Genomic DNA, 21,352 nt, shown 5'->3' on the forward strand with positions numbered 1-21,352 from the left:
GCAGATTCGAAGTTTTGCGCCTGGCAAAAGTCGAAGGCTCGATCGCGTGTCATCGACCACGTCCGAATGGCATTGGCGAACAACGCTGGCCATCGAAGGATCGCAGCAGTGCACGCTCCCAATTCGACGAAGTAAAAAGAACCAGTTTCGTCGGAGGAAAACCGGTAGTCAGTGAGACTTGCCCCCTAAATGGACCGAACAAGTTCACCCGTCCTTCGCAGCAATTTCCATCGTTCGATCATCGAACGATTTTTCAGCGAGCTGGATTGCCCAAGATAATGCGACGAAGCTAATCGTGGGTGTGCCTGGTCCCTATAGTGAGGAAGGATCAAAGGGATTGGCTGGTTTGGTCAAAGGGGATGTCCTCTGATCAGAGGAGGCCTTAGAACCACATGGAATGATCTATCATGGATGATCCAGTAGGTACGCTGTCCCCTAACTTGCTCAACAGTACTATTCAAGAGCTGTTCCAAGACTTTTCGAGCTCCTACAATGACACTCGGAATGGGGATTCTTTTAAGGACTCGTACATTGCTAGTTATCCTCGCAGGGATCCTCTGTACATCGTGGTTCCGGTGACCATCATCTACGTGTCGATATTCGTGACAGGCACGATTGGGAACATCAGCACGTGCATCGTAATTGCGCGCAACAAGTCAATGCACACGGCCACCAACTACTATCTCTTCAGTCTGGCGGTGTCGGACCTGTTGCTGCTGGTCTCTGGTCTGCCAGCTGAGATCTACTTGGTCTGGTGCAAGTATTCGTACATATTCGGCGAGGGATTCTGCGTTCTTCGTGGCTTAGCCTCCGAGACGTCGACGAATGCTTCTATCCTCACCATCACGGCGTTCACTGTCGAGAGATACGTGGCCATCTGTCATCCATTTCTCTCGCAGACTATGTCTAAGCTGTCCAGGGCGGTAAAGCTGATCCTGGTGATTTGGTTGGTCGCCCTGTCGTTCGCCCTGCCCCAGGCACTTCAATTCGGTGTCATTCAGTCCGACATAGATCCCAATATGGTGATGTGCACTATGAAGAGGATCTTGTTACAGCACTCGTTTGAACTGTCCACGTTTCTGTTCTTCGTGGTGCCTATGAGCCTGATCACTGTGCTATATGCGCTTATTGGGCTGAAGCTTAGGAAGTCGAACATGATGAAAAGGAGCCGCGGGAGAGGAGGAGGTGGAAGCTGTAGGCACCATACTGGCAGGTCGTCGAGGAGAGTGCTGAAAATGCTCGGTGAGTAGAAGGTTCTGAAGGACCCTCCTTTTATCGTATTTCACGAAATATCATATTGTACACTCTATGTTGTCGGGTTTGGGTTAGGTCTGGAAGAAGATTACAGAAGGGGTATGGTAGACTTTGATATATTATTTTATCGTTACCAGTCTGTACTAGATTTAATTTGTAGCTGCTAGATCTTTGGTTTCGATGTGGATTTAAACTAGAACCTACTTGTAATTCGGATTAGTTATATTGATTATAGCTGTAAGATTTACTGGTTATTTTACAATCAATACTATTTGGATTTACTTCGCAGTTAGTATTATTATATTCACTGTGTTAGCACGCATTTAAGAAATATTTTACTGATGTTACTTGATTTACAGTAATGTATTAATTAACGTAACCAGACTAACGTAGCCTTACTAGTCAGAAGATCGATTTGAGGGAGGCAGAATACAATATTCTATGTTTAGGTACTTTATAGTAACAATTAAGTCTTTTGGCATCAAGATTTTTCACCCTTGCTTCAACGTAGTATAAATTAATTTTTGTCATGTATAAAAATCTTAAATAATTGCAATGTTCAAATTCACTTATATAATAATGCAATACCAGTTACAGAGAATCTATCTTACTTGAATCCTAACTTGATCTAAATTTCAAGGAAAAATTTTATAAAATTTTTCCCTTTTGGATTGTGTACTAACAATGAGAAACGTATTACCATCGAGATACAGTAAAGTCAACAATTCAATTTAGCCTCAAAGTCTAAAGATTCTCATCGTTATTTTCACAAGAATACATCTGGTTTATTTCTACTGATCTTCGCATTGAAGTTTCCACATTCTTTCTTCTTATTTCTCTCGCACATCGAGACAGTAGAGATAGAAATCTTTGAGGATTGCAGAAGCTATCGTATGCAAATTATGAAGGGTGGCTTCACGTTTCTCGTGTGGGTGTCCAGTTTCTGGCACGAGTAATTACAATTATGCGCTGGCTATCGTCACTGATAATGAATCGGAGCAACTCTATTTAAGTCGTACTATGTCAGATAAGTCAAAGAATCCGCTTGGCTCTCTTCACTTTTTTCTTCGGGGTTTTCTCTTTTTAGTAGATAACCGTTTAACTGTGAAAAGCTACAGCAATTGGATTCGACTTGATACGAACCCATAACCTTGCTATTCAGAGACGTATATATCCATTTAAAAGAGGCGGGGTCGTTCTCAAATCTCCGTGCCACCCTTGGAAGATATTCTTCGATCCCTTTCCGTATCATGCAAATTTCAAGGAACCCCTTTCGCTTCAGGGTTAATATTATCGATGTACATCAAGATGGTAATTTCGAGAATCCCTATCTATATACTCGGTTCAATGTTTCTCTTAAATTGTGTCTTGAAATTAAGGCAATTGACTTTTACTTCGAACTCGACCTGCGAATTCCGTGAAATCAGAACTGAGCATTTACTTCAGTTGAAGTAGTAACGACGAACAAAGTATTAAAGGCTTTAGAATTATTTTAAATCTATTTCACTATTTTGAACGAGCGCTCACCTTTTAGAACAATTTCATAAACTAAAGAAGTTAATGCGAATTCTGTTTTATAAACTATAGAAATATAGGCCACTTAGTTTTTGACAAACATAAAAGTATGGTATCTATTTTACTAGATATTTAGTATTTAAATGAATAATTCCCTTTATTTGAATTATATTTCCTTTTACTTCAATCAAAAATGAACATTTTCTAAAATCTTGAAAATAATAATTTCCTCGAAACAATTATAGCCTCTTAAACAAGAAACAATGTTGTCGAAAATGGTCAACCTCAACCTCAAGGGAGTAATTAACCAGCCACGGCAAATTGCTCCTAAACCGGAAGTACGTAACTTAAATCGTGATAAAAATAAAACGTACAGAACAGCGAACCACAGCGGAACACTACACTCTTCTTTCTTCCTACATTTCTTTTCTTGGTCTACATCCGCTTCAAACACAAATAATTCTCAATCAATTAACAATCATCATTACCCTGTCTAATCACTCCTTTGAGGTTCACTAGTCGAAAGTACCGAAGATAAAAATGTTTACATTCTAAATTAAATGAAATCTTGAGCTGCCACACTCCAAAACATTTGTATTCAACCCACTACCATTCTACACAACTAAAATTGGTAGAACATAATATTTTTCTCATTCCATACATACGTATGTATATTAAAATGATATTATTTCCATAATGGACGAATTCTCGTAAACCACTCTAAAACCATTGCACGTTTCCTATACGATTGATCTTTTCACCCTCGGTAAATGTATCAAAAGAATATGGCACGCGTCAATGACCAGCGAAACATTTATAACCGATGCCGCTTATTAGTATTCTTTTAGTGACCCAAAGTAATGCGTAGAGTTGGACGTGATGATCCAAATGAATTCAGGAAAGAATCCACGAACTGTATTATTTTAAGAATTCACGTCGTCGACCTGGAAGTTGGCAAGGTTACCAAAACCAGAAATACCAGATAACTCAGGCATCGATGAAAGTATCGATAAACGGAAGAAGCTTCCGCCAGAGTTTCCCTTCCGTGCGAATAAAAGCAACGAGGGACCCAAGCAGTATTCGTAGTCCCGAGGGTGGCTGGTTGGACGTTTCAATTTTAACTAGAAGCTCGTCGAAGCTCGCGCGAGCATCGAAACCTTTGTCACTGTCAGTGTCAATGAAAAGCGTGACACTTGATGTGCCACATGTGGGAATGGAACTGGTGGGATCGCCACTTCCTCCGTTTGTGCAATTGATAAGGTTAGACGCCGCGATTTGCCTAAAGATGGGCACTGCCAATCTTCCGCGCAATGGTTAAATAAACACACTCATTTCCATGAAATATCGCCGAAAAATAAGCGCTTCTTCTGTTACGTGACTCTCCGAGGACTTCACTTCTTATTCGACGAAGACGTTGGAAATATTCCACGAAGACGATAGTAGAATATGAAATTTATAAAGTAGTGATCGTAAATTTCAAGCTGCTCTTTAGCAAACCGAAGAGGCCATTATTTCATGAAAATGTAATAGGTCGTGTATCAATGGTTTCATAAAATTTAAATGTATGGGGGGGTCGATGTGGTCTCAATTTTATAAAAAATTTACGACTAACGACACCCTGGAATTAAGGGATACTTTGGGAATTGTTCGAGAAGCCTAAAACCATGGGCCTACGTTTTTAAAGACAACTTTGAAAACTTTGCTCATTTGGAGCAATTTGTACTGCACACCACGCACGTGAAAATAAGGCTTTAGATTTATATTGCATTGTACATTTGTTCACGTGGAAACTTAACTTCGGGCATTTTGGATATTTCTGATTTTAAATACACTTCATTTTTCAAGGGTATTAAATATTGTGCTTGAGATCATTTCAACTGATTTTTCGATTTGGGTTACATATCGGTAGAAATCATTGCAAACTCAAAGATTTGACTTTTGAGTGTACTTGAGTCGGATATAAAGTATTTTCCAGAAAGCTTTCATAAAATTAAATTGAGTTTCTTTTTTATCTCTACCTTGGAAGCTTCCTTTTTAAAAGGAAAGAAGAACATTAAACCCTTCTTAACAAGACAAACAACTCTGTAACTCAAGGATCTTAAACTGTATGCTTTGTAAGCTTTAGACTTTCTGCAAAATCTAAACAGTTTCTTGTGGATACAATTTTCAACGTGAAGTAGCGAAATATAACAAGCTCCACGGAGGTATTAATGTATGTAAGAGGATACAGATTGATCTGCTGGAGTGAAATGTGAGGGGAATACGGAGCATAAAGAAGAAAGGGAAAATGGATCATCTGTGGTCAGACATGGGTTCCGGACCAATACGATTGGTGATATATCGCTTCATAACCTTTCACAGCTATGTTATTTTTTAACAATTGATTCAAATAAAAGTTGCCTAAATTGAGAAAAACCATAATACCGTATACAAATTTTATAACAATTTTACGTAGACTAAAGTTATGTTCTCGTTTACTCGTTAAAGGAATATTTGTAATTTTCCATGTAACACGAAGGATTTGTGCCTCAAAATTTAATAAGAAAATTACAATCATCTTAATATAACTTAAATGAATCCTTTATAGCAAAGTTAATAAAATATTTGATAATTACATATTCCCTATAACAAACAGAGTTACAGCTAATGAGAAGAGAAAGCACAATAAGCTCATCGGTTTTAATTAAACTCTTCCTCCTAAAAAATTCAAAATGTAGAGCAGTATACTTATACAAGAAAAGAATAATAATGTTGCCTACCGCTGTTTTTTGTAGTTAAAGCAATCGTTAAATTACACCACAAATTCTTAATATAGTATATATACTAAATGATGTAAATATAATTACACCACCCACGTATCGACACAAAGTTCTTAGTATACTTTTACTAAGTTATTATTGATTACGACATACTTAAACCCTTCTCATAATCAAACAGATGTGACATCATCTTGAGTCTCAATGTCTTCAGAAGATACCAAAGCTAATTATGTGTTCGTGAACAGAGACAAACGTTAATTGCAACTGTTTATTTATCACATTGCCGATCACATTAGCACACAACCGCATCGAGCAACCTTGTCGACCTTTGATATATGTATGTATATCGGTCACTTTTTTTTTAGTCTAATGCACAATGTATGCCTATCATAATGCAGCAGTACCCCTAATGGTTAAATGATTAATGTCGATTATCATCGTGGTTTCACACAGTCACGGTCTAACTAACAATAAGTAACGAAAATATAACAGACAAATGGAAATTCCTCTCGGTCATTTGCCATCCACTCTTCATCGACGTGCAATGAAGTTATGCGTGTATAATACACACGTGTCGATTCATGTACAGAAATCTCATTGAAATTGAAAATGTGTCCTTACGTCCTCTGTTTATGTGAATGATTTACGCGGTCATAATGTCATAAATTGTATGCTCGATTGCATTAGGCGGATATCCGGTTTTACTGCTATTTTCAATGGAATTCGATTACGCTTGGTCAATTGACGTATTTTCGACTCCAGAAAGTCGCATTGAAGTAGCGATCGAGGATCTTCGATTATTTCATCCTGATGGACCATCAGTTTACACATGCCTCGTTTCAAGTTATGACTGCTTGTCACGTGATTTATGTTCGAACAAGCGGATTCTTTCGCAGAGGCAAATCGTCTTGTTTTTTGCTTTAAGCATCGTAATTGACATTGACGACTCCTTGATGTACCTTTTTCAAGATGATTTTATTAATTTTGCTCACAATTCTGTAATTTCTTCTGTTATGTTAAGTTCGCTTCAAGGGCACCTAGTGACATTACTTCCGGCTTCTGTTTTGAATTTCTCCACCTTTTGCATACTAAAATTACTCGAAGCCATCAAAACGTCTAGTACAACTGTAACTTATGTGCAACTTATTTTTCAAGAAAATCGTATTCGTATTAAAAATCTTCAAAAATTATTTATTTTAACTTTTCCAGTAGAAATAACTATATATTAATGATAGCTCTTGCTTAATCGTAGAACATTATCGATACAGTAATTATTGTAAGTTTGTGATTAATATCTTAAGAAATCAATTTACCAATAAATATATGGATCAATTTATTCAACCATGAGAAAAAAATGACAGAATAATTCTAGGAAATAAGAAGCTTATCAATGTCCAAATGCTGTGATCTCTGTTTCAATGTTACTGGCATCGTATTCGATTTTGACAGAAAAATCTCGATTCAGTTTCCTAGAAAATTCATATCTGATCGAAACATTTTGTCCCGTCAATATTTCTCGATTTCGCTTTGCTCTGCGAGTGTCTCATGTCACGGACTCACTGCAATCCCTCTTTCTGGCGATGGCAAAGGAAATCATAACTTTACAATCACCGCACGTGAACGTCGCATGCAATATCGACAACTGGCGTAGCGCATATTCGTTTCGTTTTCGTAAACTTCCGGAATGAGTTCATAACTGGCGTGTTTCAGACCATTGACAAACTGCAACTGCTATAACTGCAATTGTGTAGATACTAATAAATCCATTAATATACTATTAAATCCATTATCGAATGTATAATTGTTCATAAACTATTAATCATTGGCGCTGTATAAAAAAAGACAGCAATTATAAACAAATTTAGCTGTTTTACATATTTTTTGCTTTAGAAAAAATATTTTACACAAAGACCATTAAGACTGTTGTCATATTTCAGTTGACTGTTGAAAGAAGTACAAGATAGTCTCCAGACAAAGTAAGAAACGATACGTTACTTCCTGGAGAAAAAACATTTGTGTACATTTTTCAAAGCGGTAAATATTGTTAAATCTTTCCACGCGGAAACGTTACGTTAGAATTCCTATAGTGTGAATGGAAAATAGAATATTTGAAGGACTTGAGAATAGAATGTACACAGTAACTCGAATCAGACTTCAACTTAATCTACATTTGACTCAAACGTAGCCCTAGGCTTAACGAAAGCGAAAGGACACATTCCATTCTAAATGAATATGAACTCGATCGCACACAAATTAAATTCCAGCTTGTTGTTAGACTGAATTCAGATCTATTACGACGTAATTCTAATTCTGAACCTATCAAGCTATAATTAACCTAGACAGCGATTAATCAAATCAGATCTAAACACCCCCAAGGATATCTCTTAGTTACGTCTCATAGAATTACCGTGAAACTTCATCCATAATTATCGAATCATCAGCTACTTCAGTCAATTATTATACAATCGAAACACTATGGTTTATCTTGTTCGCCTTGTAATAATTCTAGCCTTCTTAATTGAATTCCTGGCGGTAAGTTTCCGTCTCATTACTCATAATCGAGCCCGCACGCGCCTCCAAACCTCGCCCCCCAAAACCAACATTTGGAATACCGATTAGGCAGCGCCTAAACTTTCCTAAGCTGCGGCCCGTTAAACGTCAGCTGGGAACATTTAATAAAGTTCATTGCAACGATTTAATAAAAGATTTGGGCACACGAACGTGTTTCTTAGGCACAGAAGGTAGTCTTTCGTGCTTGACAATAAGAACGTATACAATCTTCCAAAAATAAGAACGTTGTCAAATACTCATGAACAGGATTAAGAATAACTGATGCCACAAGAAATAAAACACAAAAAAATAGTATCATTAATAATCCCTAATTTTCACAAATTTTACACTCACTTATTACTCACAATGGTCACATTGTCTGATTATTTCTCTCAATGCTTGAGAATTGCTTGCTCTTAATCGCCATCTACTATTGGTCGTCGAGAAAGGCTTAAAAAAGTCTTAAAAAGACACAAAATTTGTTGCGTGCGATTTACTATACAGGATAACTCATTTGAAGTTTCGCACGCAATTATCTCCTACATTATAGCTCGTTTCAAACAATTCTTTAAATAAAACTTACACTGTTTGGGAGACATCTTGATGGTCACAAATTTTCTCTAAGTGGATATATCGATTTTCGTGTATCAAGTCTGATACATATTGATCGATCTTAAAATTTGAATTTCTTAAAATTATCAAACAGCACGAATACTATGTGAAAATTATTGAAAATATTTCGACGTTGAAATAGTAATCTATTCAGTTTTAGTTTGATAGCATGAATCTGACTTTAACCCGAACGATTCCTCGCGTCATGCATTATTATCCGATCGATGTATAATACCAATACTGCGCCTCATAAATGGGCCTCATTAACGTGGCAATTATACATGCGCATACGCGCTCAGGTCGTCTGAGTTTCATGCCAGGGAAACAACATTCTGTGCCTTTGATTATCGCATCGATCCCCTCCTATCGAACCGCGATTTCACATGTATTACTGGCTTATTATGCTTCCTGCGAATCAAAGAACTGTGTCTTTCCCCTCTGGTTACTTCATTGTTAAATTTGAAGTGCTAATTAAGTCATCAGATGCGTCATGATTTTTTTGTTAGTGATGAATGTAACTTTCAGTACTGATGAATGTACAGGGTGCTTGACAGCAGGTGTCACAAATTTTAAGTAGTAGTTCTATGTGTCAAAATAGGAGGAAAATGAAGAATGTTGAAATTGCGTTTGAGGCTTAGTTTCCAAGTTGCTGATTCTTGAGAACCTGCTTAAAATACATGTGAAATATGTCTGACTTAAGAACCTAGTCTACTGATATCGCTGCGCTTGACCTGGATAATATACATATACCGGTAGTAGAGTAAGTCTCAAGTCAGGCATAATCCCTGTGCATATTAGGTGTAGTTTTAACAAAAAGAAAAATCATATATAAAAAGTTAATTTAAATATGAAAACATCTTTATATTTAGAGGATTGTAGCAAAGTACAAGGTCATTACAAACTCTTCTGTCAGAAGTAGGTTTTGAAAATATATTATACTGACAGTTCAATTTATATCAACCAGCGAAATATGAAGACATTAACAAGAAAAAACTTGTTTTTATACTTAAAATTATAAAAGGCGCTTCAAAACAATATTAGCTGTGGATATCACTTGTAGAAGATTTCAAGAATATCTGAACAATAATGATGAAAAAGTAGAGAAAACAAAATGCATTTATTAATAATTTTCTGAAGAAACTACTTCTCTAAAAAAGTTGCTTCAATATATTATATACGTAAATCATGAAGTACATAATGCAGCTATAAATAATTACGTCACTCCTGAGAATGTCAGTAAACAGGAAAAATAATAAAATATAAATGCTCTAACATTTGAAATGCTTGACATTTGAAGAAATCTCTAAAAAAATATTCAAAGGATTAGAACGTTCATAAAAGTACTGTAAAAAACAGTGCATGATATTGTGTGAACCTTTTCTTTGAAAGAAAAATAGGTTCGTGTGACATAACTTCCTCCCCAGAAACGAAAAAAAGTTTGTGTGACATAACCTCTACAATTACAAGGACCGTAACAATATCCTGAAATTTTCTCGTGTTCCTTCGTGTCCATTTGGCCAGGAACGTCGAATTGCGACATGGAAACCTTATTGCTTCCCCAGAGAAGTTTCCGATACCGATTATTTGACATTTCCCCGTGACAGTTCGAAAGCCAATATCGGAGACACTTGATTCAAGAAAACATTTTCACCATTTTTATACAATTGTTTGCTCTTTCACTAAAATGGAGTAATCCAAGAAATTTATCAGCTCAGTACTCGAGTCTGATGGATCTCTTGGAATTAACAAGAAAAGAAATCAAAAGAAAGCAAGTCTGCAACGCTTCATCTCGACCAATGAAAAAAGTAGTTGAAAAGGAAGAACGTACTAAGAAAATGCCAGTTGACCTTGCCATCATTGCCGCAATTAAAACGACGCATTGTGATTCAGCGGAGAATTATTAAGAAACCGAACCCAATACACGATAACGAGCAACTTAAGTCGTAATTGCGTTGTTCGAGTTAAGTTGCAAGTTTATCGAAGAAGGAAATCACTGGTTATTGCATTCACGTGGAGGATGTATAGCGTCGTAACGAGAAATCAACAAGGTTCATTATTCGTAGATGTATCAAATAAGGACATTTTCTCTGCTAAACAAAGTAGAAGTTCTCACCAGGTTAGACACGTGGAAACGTGGTTTAAGAGAGCTTTGTACTTCTCTAGAGAAAAGAGGTCCTTACAATTTTACGAACATATTCCTAGTAAGGTAAATCTCCCAATACCTGGACACTTAAGATGTCAACTGACCCAGTAAGTGGACAACCTTTTTAGCTATTTTTATACACGACCAGACACTTGAATTGCACTCCAATAAGGTAAAAGTCTCAGTACCTGGGCACTTATATTCCATATCCCGACACTTGAATTGTGTCTAGTGAATATACTATTTTGTGATAATATTCTTTGCCTTTCTTAATTAATAGCACTAGTTCTTTATTAGAATTTAAACTTGAAATTAAATAAAGTTGGCGTTAGTGTTCAAGTATCGGGACATGATCGGCTACTGGGACAGTTGCCTTGGCTGAATATCCTATTTTATGATACCTATTATTTCTCCTTTTTTTTATTAAGTGTACATTAGAATTCAAGCTCAAAATTAAATAAAATTAGGTTTAGTGTTCAGATTCAGATGGTTGGCTACTGAAACATTTTGTGTTGAAGTACTGGGACATTACCTCTATCTTTTACCTCGGTAAAGTATAAAGTGCCCCTAAAATCTCCAACGCTCAAGGCAAATAACATTATCAATACTGTCTCCTATAGGTCTGTACATTTCCCCCAAATCTGTATCCATCTGTAGAATACCATTTCCTACCATCCTTTACAATCAACATTACTGTAACGGATAAAGCTCAGGAAGTTTGCTCGGAGGCCCGAGAAGTTTGCAAGAACATCACTGTCAGGCAAACTTCGTCACGTTTCCCTGAATCGAATTGGCCAATTAAGGGGAAGTTCTGCGAAGAATTTGGGGCTTGGTAACAGACATTTCGCCGCCAATAATTCGTTTCCTAAACCATTAATTAGGCGATCACTAACGACAAATAGTAGGTACTTTGATGGTTGGCGTTAGATATAGGAGAACGGGTTGCACAACCTTGCATTATTGGCTGCGATATTACGATAGGGCAACTATCGGTGCAATATCTTCACGATTAAATCACGTATCTGTCTGGCTTTCGAACCATGCGTCCATTATCACTTGACATTTATCGCGCCAGGCTTTGATAGGGTGCGAAGAATTGATAAATGGGGGAATATCGACGGTGGGTACTGTTCTCGCGGAAATATGAAGCTCTAACACACGTTTCCCATTTTTCAACGTGAAATACAACATGAAATATGTTGCGTGTAAGTTGAAATTATAAACCAAGGTCGAGCACTCTTTATTTAAATAGAAAATAGCTAATAAATTCAGTAAAAATGAATGGCATTGAGAATAAATGTTATGTTTAATATAGAAATGAATTACAAAGAGTTTTTCAAGTATTTCAATATCCTATAAATTTGTTAATGTGGACGAACTCACGTAACAAATACCTAAGATCTAAATAATATGACTACTAAAATAGTTTAATTATAGAACATATTTTCTTGCTATAAGTTCGTTGCTATCTGCATTATTATCAACTTTTAATACGCTCTAAGTAACTTGTCAACACAGAAAATCGAATTAAACCAGGAACAATTAGTTTGAATGTTCACCTTAATTCTTTTAGAACTTCCTAGTGTTTTTTCTATCAACATACCTCATCGTCATTCTTCAACACCTATTTAAAATGTGCGTGTATAAATTGTTTGTTGTAGACTCGTGAACACAATTGAAATAACATGCAACGAGAGCTTAAAAGACTATAAAAAAACATTGGATAGACGTCACTGTTTTCTTGGCCTCATCAATCATAGAAACATCAATCCTTGAACATGTAAATATCCATTTTTTTCTTGAGTTGGTACGATAAATACCTTTGCGCTTTAAGGACATATCAAAGTACAAAATGTATATCAGTGCTACAACATGCTTTGTATTGTCAACATGTTATAATGTTTCAAATCGACTGAAATATATTAACTTTTTAAATGCAGATATTGAAACACTGGATAGCGTTACTTAAATATATTACATTCATAAAAAGATTCTTCAAATATATATACATAAAAAAATAATAATGCAGAGATGTATAGATATCATACCAGATATTTCAAATATTTTACATGTTGTGGATGCGTGAAATAATCTATATTTTTTAAACGTGCTAAGTGTCAACATTCAGGGTCAGTCACATAACGTTTGCACCTCCAACATCTTTGTTATCTTTAAAAATACGTCAAATGTCTTAAGGAAGGAGATGAGTGGTTCAATGGAGCTCATACAATACTATAAGGTGGCCTTGATGTCTCTTGATATCTCTAAAAATAATGACAAAAAACAAATATTCTTTTAGTATTCTATGAGCTCCATTGAACCATTCAACTTTCTCTTTAAAACAATTGAGGTATTTTAAAAAACAACAAAGACAGTTGAGGTGCAAACGTTAAGTGACTCACCCTGTATATCAGTATACTGATATTTCAACTTCAGCGAAACTTGCTATTAAGTACTTCAGTAGTTCACTACCCAACTCAGAGGTCCAATAATTCAATATGCCAGTACTTCTTCGTGACAGTACCTACTGCATTCATGCTGTAACGTAATATACTGATACCTCAACACATCATTATTCTTTCACTTAGTACCTGAAAACTTCATTATTTACAATAAATGTTACGTTACACTATAATTTTAATACACACACATCTTACACACAGTAGCTTAATAACTCAGCAGTTAATATCTTAATAACTCAATTGAATCAACTTTCTCATGCTTCACGAGATACAACAAAAACTTCAAAGATAAATTTAAATGATTAAATAATTGTTAGAAAATACTTAATCATTAGTACAATCAAATTTTATTAAATTATTACAGATTTTCAATTTTTCTTAGCTGAGAAAAAAATTACACCGTTCCACTCTAAAAATTGCTTTTAAATCTTCAGCTGTGAAACGTGATCTGTCGCGCGAAAAGCGCCAGGTATTTATGCTTGAAAGCATCAGGATGCCGCAAACTGTATTTGCCCAGTAGTCTCACGAGGAAACGTTTTCCAGAGTTTCCTGAATTTTTCAAGGCAGTATCGAACACACTGTCTAAATTTATACGATCTGCATACATACCTACATATTGCAAATTAAACATCTACCTCACGAACGCCCGAGCTTTACATTGCAAACGCGATCTTCGATTAACGATGTTTAACTTGTAGCTATTTAACTTTCGATACTCGGATCCGCTTTGATGGACCGACAGATGTTGCTCTAATATCTAACCGCTCGATCAGGATTAGACGCAAACACCGTGACGAGCATCTCGAAAGCAGTGCACGTAATGTTTGGAAAACACCTGGCATAAACGAGCCAGCAATTTTGCGTCAAATTAAAAGAAAACTTTCGTCTCCGTCCCCCTCGTCCTTCATTTTTTCTGAAGCTCGGTTTCTGGGTAAATAAGGAATAGAGAAAGTTGCAGGAGGGGCCGTGTGCCCGAGGAAATTGTATCAATGACGAATCGCTGCCCGTTTAGGTAAACTCGTTCCCATTGGAACTGAAAAATGAGAGCATTCCCTCCAACTTGATACAAATTGTCACGGAGGGGGAAAAGTTTCGCAGTAGGTAGAGTGCTACCCTTGGTTGCGAATGGAGTTTAGTCCGTTCTTGGACGACAAAATGACAAATAAGCATCTTCAGATTCTCTATTCAACAAAAAATTCTCTGGACCTTTGCTTCATATGTGAACTGTTTCTTCTTAACTTGTGATGACAAAAGATAGAATATTTAGGGAACTATTTTTTAAACGACATGAAGCAATCTTTACACTATGTACTTAATTGTTCTTGAATGATTTATCTTATAAGAAACATCGCTTTAGTGTCATCTTTCTTTTTTATTTAGGTGGAAAATACATTTTCCTAAATATTTCGAATTTTGTTTAAGTTATCTTATTGCTTATAAAAAGCCACGTATTTTTTATACTTGCACTAGTTTTCAAGATATTGATGAAAATGTATTTTCTACCCCAGTTTTGAGGGTGGGTTTCATCCTCTACACAAAAATACTTCCAGGTAAAAAGGAAAACTTCGAATATCTTTTGATGCTCTGCTCATATACAAAGCTTCATCAAAATTGGAAGGTGTCACTAAAATGATGTCCCTTGTTTGCCTCTCTTTTGTAAATTTAGATAGATCAAGTTATGCCTTATAGCCATTATTAAATAAATTATTTGATACTGTTGTGTCATTCTTACAAAGGGAAATTATGGTTCATGATTTACAAATTCTGTGTTTCCCTTTCTATGATCGTATCATACCTCCTCAGGGACGTGCCTTCCAGTTTAAAAACTAAGCTTTACTGAATCAGAAGTTGCTTGGCAAGTTTTTATCATTCACATCTGCTTTTAGAAAATGATTCAGTATAGCAGCATTTGTTTCTTTTGTATGAAATATCAGCTAGAGATATTGAGTAATTGCTATTATTAAATTTAGCTCGGTAAAAAGAGAAAACATTTCTTTACCACTACTGTATAAGAAATAAAAAATTGAAAATAAATTGCTTAAATTCGTATACAAGAGAAAATAAAAAATATATGAAATTATTAAATACAAAATTTGGCTATTTTAATGTTATTACCATTTTTTATTATTTACAATAATACTAGTTATTACTAGTTTTAATGCTTGTATGTACAAAAGCATAAAACTACCCTTTCCTTGCTAGAGGATTGTAACAAGGAACAAAAGCTTTTAAATCGATGACTCATCCAAAGTGTAAACGCTTAGCTACAGTTTCTTCACGCTTAATTAATTAAGGAAAGAAAGGGGTTAATAAGGGGTATTACCTGACGAAAGGCTTGGCCCAATCGCTTGGAATTAGGACAATCTAAGAAAAAGGAACGTTTATTCGAAAAGTCGGGATAGGAGGGCGAATGTAATTCGACGAAGCAACTGCTAATCGGCAATAATAGCGGCACCGTGGGACATTTTCAGATGAACAGTAATTAAGGAGCACTGTGAGGATCCTCTTTGGCTGATTATTAATCGGCAGTGGTACCTACAGGGGGTAAATGTGACATCCAGACAGATCAAAGTACAATTGTCTTTTCCGCGGGAACGTAATAATTTGGGAGTAGAAGGGTTGCCAAGGACAGAATGTCTCTTATGAAACCACTTCGGATGTTTCTTAAGGTCGTAGAAACAATAACGTGAAAAGGAGTTTGCTAACTTTGCGGTAAAAACTGATTAAAAAATAACACCCACAGCGTTACCTCCCACGTCGTCTCTTGCATTCGACTTCACCCCTCGTTGAAAATTTATGGAACTTTGAAAAAAATTGAGGATCCTCTTTCCTGCACTTTTTGGTAGTTCCAAATTAGTTTGTGAATTTTTACATTTTCTCTAGTGCTACCCTAAATAATTAAGAAATTATGAAAGGTTTAGGATCAAGGTAATCTAATAATAAAATGGTAATACAATGCTAACACAAAGTAAATTACATTTTCGTAAATTATTCAATATTTTTGTTCGAAAAAAAATTCATCAATATGAAATATGATATGCATACAAAATATACATATGTATGTACAAAATTGGAAATCGATAACTGGTATAAATTTCATTTTACAAACTAAAAAAGAGATTAATTCTGTGTCTGCATGTTGTGAAATGAAAAATATTTGAAAAATAATAGTTTATTTATACAACGATGAAATGAATTAACAAGATTTATTTAATGATTGGCCGGAAATTGGACCAGAAGTCGAGAAGCGTTGCGATAGAGTTATCTCCTTTTGCAGCTCTAATCAAAATGTGCCTCACTCAGTAGAAATGCATTCAGTGGAAGAAATACTAGTATTAATTACCGCCTTTGAAATCGCGCGAGTAGCTTTTGCGAACTATAAATCTCGTGATTGCTTCGTTAATGTGGTTACCCCAAGCTCTTGCAATGTGGAATTTAAATAAATTAGTTCTTAACTTCTGAGCAATGAAATACCTTTTCGAATGAATAAAGTTTCTTTACTAAAAACTTTATAGAACGAGTTTCTATGTATTGAGTAAATTGTTCTATGTTTTCAATTTGTATCGGTTATTTAACATAAATTCAAGGTAGAAATATTGAGTGTCTTGTAGCAGTTAGAAACATAGAGGCTATCATTAACGAAAAATTATTCAACACAGAGAATATTATTCAGAAAGACCAAGAAGATGGTTCTGTTTCTGGTAATTTTAATTCATTCTCTCTCAATATTAGGTATTTTGAAGATGATAATTGACTTGGATTATTCGACGATCCAATAGTTTAGCAGAGCAGATCATTTTTATTCAAATTACCTACTTTATCCACTTTTTACTCACATTTCTTGCTTTATCCATTCTCATACACCCATTAATACCCAGCTTTATCTACTTCATTTAATTTCTTCACTTCCATTTTTCCATATTACGAAAACCACTTTATCTATTCTGGTCAGTGTTTGTATTTTACAATTTTAGCTATTCATTCTGCTCACGTTATATATTTTACACAATATTGTAACACCTTAATGGTTTTATGCTCCAAATCTGAATGTTTAAAATAATCAAATAAAAATAACGCTTCAAACTTGTATCATACGGCTCGTGAACTATTCGATTTGAATGCAAATATAAGCAATCGATAACAGGCTGGTGATTCATCCTCCATATAATAGGTCATCTCCCGTAGAACAGAAATCGGAGGGTATCAAACGTGGAAGACTCAAGAGATACCCTTTCGATCGATGGTAGTACTCGAGCTCCCGAGCTACCTCCGTTTTCTTTTCTTCTGTGTTCCGCTAGAAATCGACGATACCGTTCAGAACTCCGTCGAGGCATGCAAAAATGATCGTTGAAATATAGCGGAAAATAGATGCGTTCCGACGTAGAATATCGTGGAAAATCGACTTGAGATATGTATGTAATTGTGATTCCTCTTTATCATGGCATGAAAGCACGTAACCAATGAATTTCGATGGCGATAAAAAGACTATTTCGTAAAGCAGTACATAGTTTAATCAAATCTCACTCATTTTGTTTTCAGAATTTGTAAAAATGTTTAACATGCATGTATAACATGTTAAGAATTATGGTCTTAAAAAATATTAGAAAGAGAAATAAATTGTTTTTTCAGGGTTTCATGATTCTAGAGTGATCTTAATGGGATATTAAATCATAGGGTAGTGAGTAGGGTGGTCCTTTTTTCTTTTATGATCTAACTATAATTTATGTAAGTACTACTAAAATACCATTTTGTATACTTCAAAATCAAGATCCTATTAAGTTTCAAAATGTGAAACAAAAATTTGCCATTATTTATAATAATTCTGAAACAAATGATTTTGAACTCATAGCGTACCAAGGTGAGATCACTTAAATGTATTTGGAGTTTGAATGATCTGATCTTGCTATGATAAAGGTTAATTAATTTGAGAGGTTTTAGTCTCATTCCTTTTTGCCATGATGCCCTTTATTAAAAAGTATAGGTAATCATTTTTTGAACGTGACTCTTCTCATAAAAATGGCATTAATGTCATTGTGTTGACGTCACTTTAATATATACATATATAAAAAACACGTTGCTCCACCCATCATATCAGCGATTTATTTGTCACTGTTCAATTCCACTCGAACATAGTTTAATTTACCGTAACCAATCATTTTTTTAGAAGATATTGACCTTTAACTATTTACGTGTTGATCACTATCATAACTAAAAATAAATGGTTTAGAATTATTGTCCTATCCCATAGATTTAAGAACTAGTTGTATAACACTATACAGGGTGTTCGATAACAGGTGTCAGAAATTTTAAGAAGTGAACCTATATACCAAAAGAAAAAGAAAATTAAGAATATTGAAATTGCGTTTGAAAACATGTGTATTTGAGATACATGTGTCTGATTTGTGAACCCATTCTACTGATATCGCTGCGTCTGATCTAGCCAATGCATACCAACAGTAGAATAAGTCTCAAGTCAGACAGAACTCCCGCTCATTCTAGATATATTTTTCACAATTAATAACTCAGAAACAAAACTTTAAACACAATTTAGTCATTCTGAATTTTCGTCTCACTTTAGCATGTAAAATTTTTCCTTAATATCTTGACACCTATTATGACAGCCTGTACACTAACTTTTTTGTTACTTATGAGTACATCTAATATATTTATTATCTGTTAAAACAACTGCATACTTTTATACTTAAATAGTTTTACCCAATTCTTTCTATGTTGTAGTTGAAGACAGTTTAATTTTTTAATTAAATTGTGCACATTTTGTTGCAGTTGCAGTAGTCATAGCATTCTTCATCTGCTGGGCGCCGTTTCACGTACAACGATTAATCGCTATTTATGGAACGAATTCAGACCACATAACATCCAACAGCAAGTGGATAGAGTTCCTGTATCTTCTCATGACGTACATATCCGGTGTTTTCTATTACGTGTCCACTACGATTAATCCTATTCTGTATAATATCATGTCCAACAAATTTCGCGTAGCGTTTATGGTGAGTAATTTTATACTATCGCCAAAAAATGTTCCTATATTTATACGTATATAAAATAAGTATATTACATACACATGTCGTAGTGTATCCTAAAAGATATAAAATTTTTTGCTAGCAAGGTTTAAAAATACCTTAAGAAAATGAAGTATTCTCTTGTTGCAATTTCAAAGTTTGAAATAGAACGTTACAGATTAACAAAAATAAATCGTGCAACAGTATAGCCAACATTCTTTAGCAAAATTATTAGAAACTATTTAATAACTCTGAGTACCTCGTTGACGTATAAAATTATTCTCCTGCTTCACATGGGCTTGACGTGTTATTTCCCTGTACGTTCACTACGAAAATGGTTTATATCTTAGAACTTGTCAGATTTTCATATTTTCAACTCTGACAAATAAAAATACTCCCGTTTAGCTAGCAGATGTCATAAAAAACATAAAATCGATAAAAATGAACTGATCAGGTTTTTCCCCTGTGAACTTTATACGTAAACGACAGACAAAAAGCATACAGAAGTATCGAAAAGTTTTGTCACTTTGTTAAAAACAAAATAATCTTGAATAATGAAGCCACTTATAATTAACTTTCTAATACGATTGATTGGAAACAACTACTTCAATGATTCGCCAATGAATATAAAAAAATAGCAACCCACGCGATCCTTCCACTTTAACCTTTCCCAACGATCACACCAACCCCGTTTCACTTGACCGCTACGAGTCTTTATTTTGTTTTGACAGGAAACACTGTCGAGGAGCTGCAGGATTCCAGGACTGGCCATCCGTAACGAGCAGCGTTCCTATTCCAGCCTGTCGAGGTCCCAGCAAAGAGCACTGGGTGCTTACGGCTCGAGGACAGTTGCCACTGGGGGAACTGGGGTCATCCACGAGAGCACCGATTGTTCCGGTAACTCTGGCAAGGAGAGCCCGAAACAAACGACGTCGCTGGTCGAGCAGATCACGATAGACAGCCAAAACGGCGGCATGAAATTGGAAGACTACACGAGCGACGAGATCAGAAAACTGGAGATCCCTCTGAAGGAGACATATGATATCCATGGATCTTTCAAGGATCGGAAAGGCAAGGAATCTGGAAGATCGATGCCAGCCAAATACGCGACCGTGAAGGTCTCGAACGTCGACGGAACCGAGAAAAAGTGGTGGCGGCTTATAAAGTGGTTTCCTGGCCTGAAGTCCCTGAAGCTCGCTGGAAGAACCACCTACGCCCTGCCGGAGAATCATGTCCTGGAGAACCCTGAGCTACGCAGAGAAGAGTTCTCGATGGCCATGTGGCAAGTGCACGATGCTGGCGATCAACGACCGGTTTGAAGGAGAATTCTGAGGATTCTGAAGAGGTCGTGGTTGATCCTTTTAATTATTGTGAGGTGCTGATGCACGATTCTAGGCAACGTGAATCGTTGAAGAGTCCACTTGGATTTTAGGTAACTGAGTGATACAGTTTCACGTGGGACGGGACAATGCTATATCACAGTGCCAAGAAAGTGTTGCGAGTTGTTCAGAGATTTTACGATTGAGGTTCACACTATTGAATAAGTTCACGTTTCAAATACGGTGACCAAGGATGTTGATAGAACGTAGTTAAATGCTACGCTAGAGACTGCTAGTTTCTTATTGTTTCATAAAAGGACTCTATCGACTACAACTACCTAATAGACAAAACGAAGGCAACACAGTTGAACTTCGCTTGGTATTGGTAGACACGACACTGTGTAGTAAAATAACATCGTTAACTGGGTAAACATTTCAAGATCGTGGTTGTTATCTTGTTGGGTTCTTACAGATGAAATGAAATTACGCTTACCTAGGGAGTGACTTAAGTTAAATTGAGCCCAAATCGAATCTTGCCTAAATACTGAATTCTATTGTAACCTTACTGAATTTAGGTCTGCGTGAAACTTGAAATTGGATTAAACCAATTCACTAGGAAAATTATAGAAACCTAACGCTGGTGTAGACGTAATCTAGACCCATTACAAACGTAATAACCTAGAACTTAATTAATTTCTAAAATCAGACCATTCAAATA

General features: G+C 35.7%; 1 protein-coding gene across 1 annotated transcript; it reads left to right on the forward strand.

Moving 5' to 3' along the window:
• On the forward strand, nucleotides 1-20,747 carry LOC143177301 (pyrokinin-1 receptor). Its single transcript, XM_076375169.1, has 4 exons — nucleotides 1-1,242; nucleotides 19,080-19,303; nucleotides 20,047-20,628; nucleotides 20,691-20,747. Exons 1-4 carry the CDS (start codon nucleotides 408-410, stop codon nucleotides 20,745-20,747), a joined length of 1,698 nt encoding a protein of 565 aa, XP_076231284.1. The 5' UTR covers nucleotides 1-407.
• The last annotated feature ends 605 nt before the right edge of the window (nucleotides 20,748-21,352 follow it).

Source organism: Calliopsis andreniformis, chromosome 3 (assembly GCF_051401765.1).
Source record: "Calliopsis andreniformis isolate RMS-2024a chromosome 3, iyCalAndr_principal, whole genome shotgun sequence".
Lineage (NCBI taxonomy): Eukaryota > Metazoa > Arthropoda > Insecta > Hymenoptera > Andrenidae > Calliopsis > Calliopsis andreniformis.

Bases quoted from the DNA above. Each gene is read 5' to 3' on its own strand.
- LOC143177301 (XM_076375169.1), top strand. From the start codon at position 408: ATGGATGATCCAGTAGGTACGCTGTCCCCTAACTTGCTCAACAGTACT. The intron at 19,304-20,046 runs GTGAGTAATTTT...TTGTTTTGACAG, and splicing joins AATTTCGCGTAGCGTTTATG to GAAACACTGTCGAGGAGCTG. The intron at 20,629-20,690 runs GTTTGAAGGAGA...AATTATTGTGAG, and splicing joins ATGCTGGCGATCAACGACCG to GTGCTGATGCACGATTCTAG.